This window comes from Micromys minutus (assembly GCF_963924665.1).
Source record: "Micromys minutus genome assembly, chromosome: 8".
Lineage (NCBI taxonomy): Eukaryota > Metazoa > Chordata > Mammalia > Rodentia > Muridae > Micromys > Micromys minutus.
The window spans coordinates 66,534,853-66,544,081 of NC_137977.1; the positions used below are offsets into that span (position 1 = coordinate 66,534,853).

Here is a 9,229-nt window from a genome sequence, read left to right on the forward strand (position 1 = left end):
AGCCTTTCTTCCTTCTTCCTCTTCTCCCTCCATCCCTTTCCTCTCTCAAGATAGGAGTCTCAGTGTGGAACTCTAACTGGCTTTGAACTTGCTATGGAGACCTTATGCTCTCCTAGAACCTAGAGACTCTCTGCCTAAAAGTATGCACCACCACACCCAGCAAGTCTGAGCTCTTTATCTACATACCCTAAGCTTATTCCATCAATGTCTGGGGTAGGTCAACATTTTTCTTCCTCCTTCACTAGTGCTTTTTCAACTAGTTTCAAGTAGCCCAGCCTGACCTTGAACTCTGTAGATATAATGGTCTTGAACCTTGATCCTACTGTCTCTACCATCCAAGTGCTGGGATTACAGAACTATGCCCGGCTACCAGTCCCTCTTTTGGACTTCAGTTTTCCAGTGTTTTCTCTAGGAAACACAGGCTGCTATCAGCTGCCACCCTATCTTTTTGCATGTGTTCACTGTCACGCCACACCCCAATATAGCTTTGTGTCCCCAGTACCCAGCATGATACTTAATGGTTGGTCACAACTCCTTTGGAACAAACCTGCCCACCCACTTTTCTCAAGCAGAACAAAACATACATTCCAACGAAGACAGAGATCTGTGTGCTCCCAAGGGTACTGGGTGGATTCACCTTCCGAATCACTTCATCTCTACAACTTCAGTACCTCAACTACAAACCCTCACAGGGAACCCTTCAGTTCACGGTATGTTGGGCATCACAGCGCATAGAGGCAGGAGGACCTGCATTTCTGGGTCAGTTAAGGTTACACAGCAAGACACTGTTTAAAAATGACCCTAATGTAGTGACCAAAACACTGGCTAACTCATCATAGATGGTGAGATGGATGTGGCTCACCTTAAATAGTAATGAAGACTTCAAAGACCTGCATATTTATACAGATTGTATTAATAACTATCCTAGAAAGCCAAGTTTTAAACTGAACACAGTGGCTCATACCTAACTCCAACACTTGGGAGGTGAAGGCAAGAGAATTGACATGAATTTGAGACCATGTGAACTAAACAGTGAGACTCAGACCAGCATGGCCTAGTGTCAGGCTCTCTCTCAACATTAATTAACCAATTCTTTAATTAAAATAAAAACAGGTGGCTAGAGATGGCTCAGTGGTTAAGAGTAGTTGTTGCTTTTGTACAAGACCTGAATTTGGTTCCCAGCATCCACACTGTGGTTCACAATCATCCTTAACTCCAGCTCCAGGTAATTTCACATCCTCTTTTCCGATCTCCAAAGAACAGTCATGTATGTGATGCACATACATTCATGCAGGCAAAACCCTCAAACATAAATCTAATTTCTCTTAAATCAGTTTGTTGCACATTAACATGATACATCTTTATGAAAAATATTTTTACAAAATTACTTACAAATCTTTTTTTTCTTTTTCTGAGACGGTCTTACTGTGTATCTGATTGGTCTGTAAGTCAGAAGCACACCACTCTCTGCTGCCCGATTGTTAGGATTAAAGGTTATGTATCATCATGCCTAGTTTACAAAGTTTTTAATGTCTGACTTAATAAAGTAACAGCTGGATTCTCATATCTGCCTCTGAATGCTCCCTGTTGTGAAGTGTTTGGCTGGGATGTCTGACCCCAGTAGTCACACAGAACTGTAAAGAACAGTGTATGCTGAGCTGGCTGCAGTCCTAGCCACAGCTTTCCTATAACTACATCACACAAATGTTAGCCAAGTGGAAAAGCCAAGCCCTCTTAATGACACTATAAAATATTTATTGTTCATACTTCTGAAAGCCCTCAGGATCCCAAGCACAACTTGAGAATCACTGTGGTGAATCTGAGGCTACACAGCTGCCTTACAACAGGTCCAAGGGAGAGCTCTCAGAAGAAACTGCAACAGTTGCAGTACAGAATAAAAGAAGATAATCTCTCAAAAGGGAAAGGCCAAAGACAAAAAAACAAAAGCCAAAAACAAAAGGCCAAAAATGGCACCATCTAGGACCAGCAAAGGCACAGTGAGAGAGCTGAAGACCCAGGTCTAAGGGTTTGGAGAAGTGTGAAGTTTACGTCAAAATCCTGAGTGACCGACTCTGAAGTTTCATCAGGGCGTGGTCTTAGATCACATTAGAGAGATCATCCAAGTGAGAAGTGATACTATAGACCACCTGAGTCCAGTTTGAAAGCTCCACCTTTTGAGCTGTGGGTACTTTGGAAAGGTGTGGTGGACTGCAAATCCAGTTCTGAGAAAGAAGCTGTAAGTTTAACCTATGGAGCTGGAGAGCGCAGTAATAAGCACTTGCCAACAGCACACACAATTTAAGAATGTAATTAAAAGTTGTTAAAGATTTAGTTATGAAGGTGGAGAGATAGCTCAGTGATTAAGAGCACTGACATCTTCCAGAGGTCCTGAGTTCAATTCCCAGAAACCATCTGTAATGGGATCCAATGCCCTCTTCTGGTGTGTCTGAGGACAGCTACAGTGTACTCATATAAATAAAATAAGTTTTTTAAAAAAAAAAAAAAGATTTAGTTATGAAGTGTCTTGTAAAACAAGAGAAACATAATTATTCCTAGATTTGGTCCTTTGTGGACTGTGATACCATGTGTAAAACATATAGAGTCTGGGATAGGAATAAATCCTCAGTCTGTTTCGATAGAAATCTTACCATTCTTTCTAAGCCTTCCTCCATACTGAATAAAACGTCTCAACAAAAGCAAACACCATAAACACACACACACACACACACACACACACACACACGCACACACACACACACACACTGAAAACAGTCAAAACCAAAGCAGTGAGAAACCAGCCATGGATGACTATTCTGAACAGTTATTCTCAATCACAGATCTTCATACCTGCTAACATTACCCTACGATCACCATTGCTCCAAGTAAACCATGAAACAACAGTGTGAAATCTGTGAGATCACTTGCTGTAGTTTATGAAGTGTTCATATTGCTCTAATTGACACGCCTGTTGACTGTGAAAAACAGCAGCAGTACTTTAATAACTTCTAGTTTGGGTGTCCTGTTCCCAAGCTTGCACTGATGCCAACTCCTCATCCCTTCCTCCCAAAGAACCAACATAGTCCTTTGTAGGTACAGACTGGATCTGACCGTGGGCGTGTGTCTGCACCGGGGCTCCTTGATCGCAGCTCTTGAACCTCAGTGCACTCATCCCCAAGGACAGAGAGTCTAACCCTGAGTCACTAAGCAGCAACTTGCAATGTAAACATAATAGAAGTTGGGGCGATTCACCTTCCATTGCGTCCCAGACGGGCACCGCCATCCCAACGCCCAGGCAGGGTCCTTTCCCAGCCAGCTTGACTGCACAAACCGTCCAGGGTCGCTTCGGGACCACAAACGCAGGGACTCCAGGGCAGGTATTACCCAAGACTGAGACTAAACCCTACGCACAGCTGAGCTCCGAGCCTCTGAACCTGATGACCCCCACCCATCCCATCTCAAAAGAATGCTGTACCAATGGATGCTTGTTTCTTCCTCCCCTTCCTCCTCCTCGAGCTGGAGGAGGGGCCCCCACTAAGCACCAGGCTGAGAAGAGGCGACGGTGTGGATGACATTTTCCCCATCCCTTTGCCTGCTGTAAAACTGTGCACTTCTTCCGGAAGAAACAGACCCGAGTTAGTTCAAACGAATTCAGCCTGCTAGCTTAAATAAAGGAGAAATACTTCCCGAGGCCTACTGTGCGCAGGAGAGCCTACTGTGCGCACTCCCCGCGGCCCCGTGAGGCCTCGGTCCGGGTCGAAACGGGGGTTCCCCCCCGGTAGGAACCCGGGATACACCGGAAGAGCGGGCACTCCCTGGGGCCTGTGCCGAGGACGGCCTCGGCGGGCAGCGGACAGGCGGAAGGGACAGGAAGACATGGAGGGAGGGGACTTGAGGGGACGACGACGCAGGGCGGGCGACATGGAGGGCGGGGGACTAGGGGAGGCTGAAGGATCAGGACTCGGGAGCACGGCGAGGAGACTCGAAGGACTGAGGCTCTGGAAGCCCGGAGCAAGGGCTCGGGGAGGGAGCCGACAGGAACTCGGGAGGAGGAGGAGGAAGCCGCCGCCCGCGCCGCCGCCCCCGCGCCGCCACGGCCCGGAAAGTAGGCCCAGCGCGGAGGGGCCCGGCCGCGGCGCCCGTATCCGTCCGCCCTCGCTGCGCCCGCCCGGCCAGTCGCCGCCGCCCGCCCTCCGCGCCGCTCCCGGCGCACCCCGCGCCCATCCGGGAACTCGGCGGCCGCCGCGGGCCTTACCGGACTCGCCGCGCGCCGCGCCGTCCCGGGGCTTCGGGGGGCGGCCCCGCGGCATCGTCGCGGCGGCCCACCCCTCACTCGCGCTCTCCCTCGGCGGGCGCGCACGCGCGGCACCGGCGGGCGGGCGGGCTGCGGCGGCGGCCGGACCCAGCCCGCCGGGCTCACGGGGCGACGGCGCCCGGACGCGCGGGCAGCAGCGCTCGGACCGCGCAGGCCTCGGCGGGTTCCATGGCCCGCGGGCCGCGGCGGGGGCGTTGGGAGCGGGCAGTGGGGGCGGGGGCGCCGCTATGCGCATGCGCGGCCCGACAGGCGGCGGCGTCACCTAGCTCGGCGATCCGCCGGCCTCGCTGGCTTGCAGGGCCTGGGCCTGGTTTGCTCTCTGCCTCGGCGGCTTCTCGGTGCTCCCTCCCGGACCTCGAACCCGGGTCAGGACCACCAGCCCGCTCACCCCCAAATCCCCAGGAAATGGAAGGGCTCAGACGTGGTTTGCTTGTCATGTGCTCGCCTGCGTCCACTTGGGTTGGAACTCACCTCTGTGCGGGAAACGTGTCCCAGCACATCTTTCTGCTGCGGACTCCTTTTTGAGCATCTGTGCCCAGACTTTCTTTGGAGTGATGAAAGGCCTAGACAAGAAACCTGACGCAGAGAAGCTCCTGGAAACAGGCTGACTTAAGAGATATCCACCCAAACCCAGGCTCCATTTAAGCCTTAAAGTTTACCGTTTCTGGTGTGTCGTCTGGTACGATTTACTGTTGTCCCTTTTAGCTCCAGCCAGTGATTTATTCACAGCATTACAGCCTGAAGCCACACCTAATCGCAAAGCTAGGAAGGTCTGAAAACCATAATAATAATGTATAGCCTATCTGGTCTACGTGGAAAGTTCCAGGCTTAAGTGAGACCTTTTCTCAAAACGTTAAAAAAAAAAATTTTTTTAATTATCAAAGAACAGAACGACTATTTATTCCAGTAAGCCAGAAGTATTGTAGGGTCTCAGAATTCTTAATGAGGAAGTTCAAAGTAATACCCCATGTTTACCAACTACATGCCAGCTTCCTGCGAGCTTAGAACCCACGGTATGGATGCAGTAAGGAAGACACAAAACTGGAACAAATGCTTAAGAAACAAAAAGATTTATACAATCTAAAAAAAATATTATACATCAAATGTTAGAATAGGAGTTTTTAAAGTCTTGGGATAGGGAACTGGCTCCTTGGGGTAAAGCCTGGCGCCCCGACTTCAGTCCCTGAAGGCCAGGGGAGACTGTCTCCACAAGGCTGTTCTCTCAGCACCTCCACATGTGTGTGTTGTGGCCCCAACCCTGCCCCCTCCCACCCACACACACAATAGTAATGTTTTTAAAACAACGCACCAGAGAACAAGATTGGTTACAACTTAAAAAATAGGGAAAAGGGTTTTAGGTAATTTTAACAGGCAGGGACAACTAAAGAAAATCCAGGTAAAAACCAGGTTAAAGAGAAAGAAAAAATGCAAATTTTCTGTGTATATTTGTTACTGGAAAAAAAAGCTTAAGCAGGAATATAAGCTTAGTTGAAAGATACTTTAAAAGAAAGTCACTGGGTACAGGCATTTGCTACACAAATCTTGCTGACCTGAATTTGAGTCTCAGAATCCTTGAGAAGGCTGAGAGAACCCCTCCACTGTTGCACTTTGACTTCCACAAGACCCTTGCCCACAGGCTCACCTGCAGGTGGACACAAGTTACTTTTAGTCATAATTGGGTTTGGAAACAGTATTTCACTTGTATCTAAGCTGCTTGTAACTCAGGTTCTTGCCTCAACTTCACAGATAGTAGAGTTGCAGGCGTAAAATGTCGGGTATGCCCTGACACTGGGCAGAAAGGCAGGTAACACAAGCCATTGAGTCACTTCCATAATTAACCTAGTCTATGCCTTTAGGTAACTCTGCAGACCTTAGTAGAAAATGCCTCTGGTCTTTCCTGTAGTCAGTCTTATGAACAGTCCTGTACAGGGGGAAACTAGATGAAAGAAGTTTTTGTTAAAGGCCCCTTAGGCTTTAAGCAGATCCAGGGCTTGAAACCTACTGTTACTCTATTCTGTGTCTAGATGTATCCACAGGAAAATCCACGTCCATTCATATGCATCCAAGCTAAAGAAGAACACGGGCTGAGAAAACCCGAACGGGAGTGGGGACTAGAGAGATGACCCAGTGGTCAGGGCAGGTGCTATTTACTGGGAACCCAAGTTCAGCTCCTAGCACTCATTTCGGCTTGCTCACAGCCACCTAGAACTTCAACTCCAGGGGATCTAACGACCCCTCTTGGCCACTGGAGGCAGTGCACTTATGTACAAACCCAGGAAGAAACATCATTTAAAATTTTATGCATATGTGAATCTAATAGAATTGTACAGTATATGAGTGCATATTCTTTTTAGTTGCAAAAAGGATTTTTAAAAGTTTCACAAGATACGTATTTAAGGCGACAAATGAATAAACCAGGAATCGAGAATGTGGGAAGTCATTCAGTATCTCAAGTGGATTCAGAGTTGGGCTCCAGGCTTAGTCCAAGTGGAAAAGGTTCACGCATGATCAGTTATAAGCCTCACCAACATGTGTTCAAATGGCACAGTCTTTCTAATGGAACCGAGTCTTAGGTTTCTATTCCTGCACGGACATCATGATCAAGAAGCAAGTTGGGGAGGAAAGGGTTTATTCAGCTTACACTTCCACATTTCAGTTCATCACTGAAGGGAGTCAGGACTGGAGCTCAAGCAGGTCAGGAAGCAGGAGCTAATGCAGAGGCAGTCGAAGGATGTTACTGGCAGGCTTGCTTTGGGAATTATAGTTAATGGATTGGATGAATCTCAAAAGAGACTTAGTATCTTTAACTTTGAAGGTTGGACTAAATGTACTTTTTATTATGCTAAATTTAGGTGTGGCCCCCATAGACTCGTGTGTTTGAACAGGTCTCTGGGACCAGGGAGTGGAATGTGATGCTTTGCATATCTTTGGCTCAGGGCAATGCACTATCAGAAGGTGTGGCCTTGTTGGAGGAAGTATGTTACTCTTGGGCTGGACTTGGAGATACTCCTCCTTGCTAGTTGAGGATGCTCAGTCTGTTCCTGGCTTCAGTTGAAGATGTAGAATTCTCAGCTCCTCCTTTGCCATAACTACCTGGATGCTGCCATGCTCCTGCCTTGATAATGGACTGAACCTCTGAACCTGTAAGCCAACCCCAATTAAATGTTGTCCTTTATAAGACTTGCCTTGGTCATGGTGTCTGTTCACAGCAGTAAAACCCTAACTAAGACAAATGGGAAGCAGCATTTTCAGCCATTCCAGTCACTGCTCTGGGCAGTTAGTACAGTTCACATGGAACTATGTGCCTGTGGTGAGGTGCGTTCTCAGTGGCAGTGTCCCTGCACCACCTTACAGAATTGTTTCTTCAGAGCACCCCTCCTAGAAAACAGCCATTTCTTATATCAGAAAATGTCAGGGAAGCAAGGGCCTTAGCAACACTGTGGGTGGTTTTCCTGTAATCCTGCCAAAACCACAGAAAGGATCTGATTTAAAGCAGGGGTTCCAGGACCTCAGAAGTACCCAGGGTCCAACGAGAGCATTGCAGCACGTGGATTTCCTGTGAGTGCGGATTTCCTGTGAGTGTGGATTTCCTGTGAGTGCGGATTTCCTGAATGCGGATTGACCATGAGTGTGGATTTCCCGTGAGTGCGGATTTCCTGTGAGTGTGGATTTTCTGAGTGTTTCCCACCTTCACTCTCCGGCCTTAAGGCTGGTTCCTCCTGTTAGAGTCTACCCAATCACTAGTGAACACGCTTGAACCAAAAGGGAGCAAAGAGTGGAACTTCTAGACAAGAGAAGCCTTTCTTTTGCATCACGAGATCTGTGCACATAGGTTCTAGAGCAGTGGCCATTGGCAGCCTCACAGCTAGAGAAAGCACAACCTCGGTGTGAGGGAAAACGCTATTATAAGGCTTTGCCTTTAGCAACCAGTTCCAACATAAAACATTTGTCGGAATTCTATATTTCTTCCATAGTTTCAGCCTTCTTTCTTACTGAAGCCACTGCACCCTGGCTCTTACAGCTCCTCTGGAAAATATGTGTACTACTAACTTGCTCACTGCTCACAGTGGGCATCTTCGCTCCGGACCTAAGAACTTTGTTCTGCAGCCCCATTGCAATACAGCTGACTTTCAACAAACTAAGTTAGAGTGTACAGACTCCCCCGAATTAGCACACCAAAACTGTCACGGCATGTCAAGTTCATATGCCTGTCACCGTCAAATGTCTCCTCCCACGTCCCGGGCAACCGCTCATCTCGCCGACCCCACCCCTGTCACTGTGAAACTGTTTGATTCACTAATCTAAAATGAAATAGAACATGCTGATTTCCGTCCCTTTCAGCGCCTGTTTTGAAAATTGTTTATGTACTGATGTGAGGCCATCCCATTTTGTTACAAATACGTACAAACCTTTTCTTACTCTTCACTGAAGACCCTCTCTCTACACAGCCTCCCCAGGGCCACTGTCACCATCCACCCCACAGTCAATCCCAGGGCTTGCTCAGGCCACCTTTGTCTACCAGCCACAGGGTAGATGTACTTACTCTCCACATCAGGCTCTGACGTTACACGGCGAACTAACAAACCGGTGTGTTCAGAGGTGGTCCTGCCCAGTCACAGTATTACACTGTGTGTTCTGTCTGTAACACTCTTAAGGATTCTAAGCTTGAATGAAGCTGGCTTTCAGTCTGTACCCCCGATACGTTTGTGTTAGTGTCAGGATGAAGACAGCACCCCCAAACGCACTGGGAAACACTCACAAGAGTCTGCAGTCATACACTGGTGGAAGATACTGCTGATGTATCTTTAGGGATGTCTTAAATTACAAATTCAGTTTCAACAGTGCTGATGAACTGTTCAGATTTTAAGTTAGTGTTCATAGTTTCTAAGAATTTATACATCTCACCTGTTTTCAAAC

At 47.9% G+C, this 9,229-nt stretch overlaps 1 protein-coding gene across 1 annotated transcript in view; it reads right to left on the minus strand.

Annotated features, from left to right (window-relative positions):
• Positions 1–4,384, minus strand: part of ZNF236 (zinc finger protein 236) — a 95,377-nt gene extending 90,993 nt beyond the window's left edge. Inside the window, exon 1 of the mRNA XM_080919788.1 lies at positions 4,253–4,384. Within this exon, the coding sequence (XP_080775914.1) occupies positions 4,253–4,307 (55 nt within the window). The 5' untranslated portion in view covers positions 4,308–4,384. The remainder of the gene's footprint in view (positions 1–4,252) is intronic.
• Positions 4,385–9,229: the final 4,845 nt, after the last annotated feature.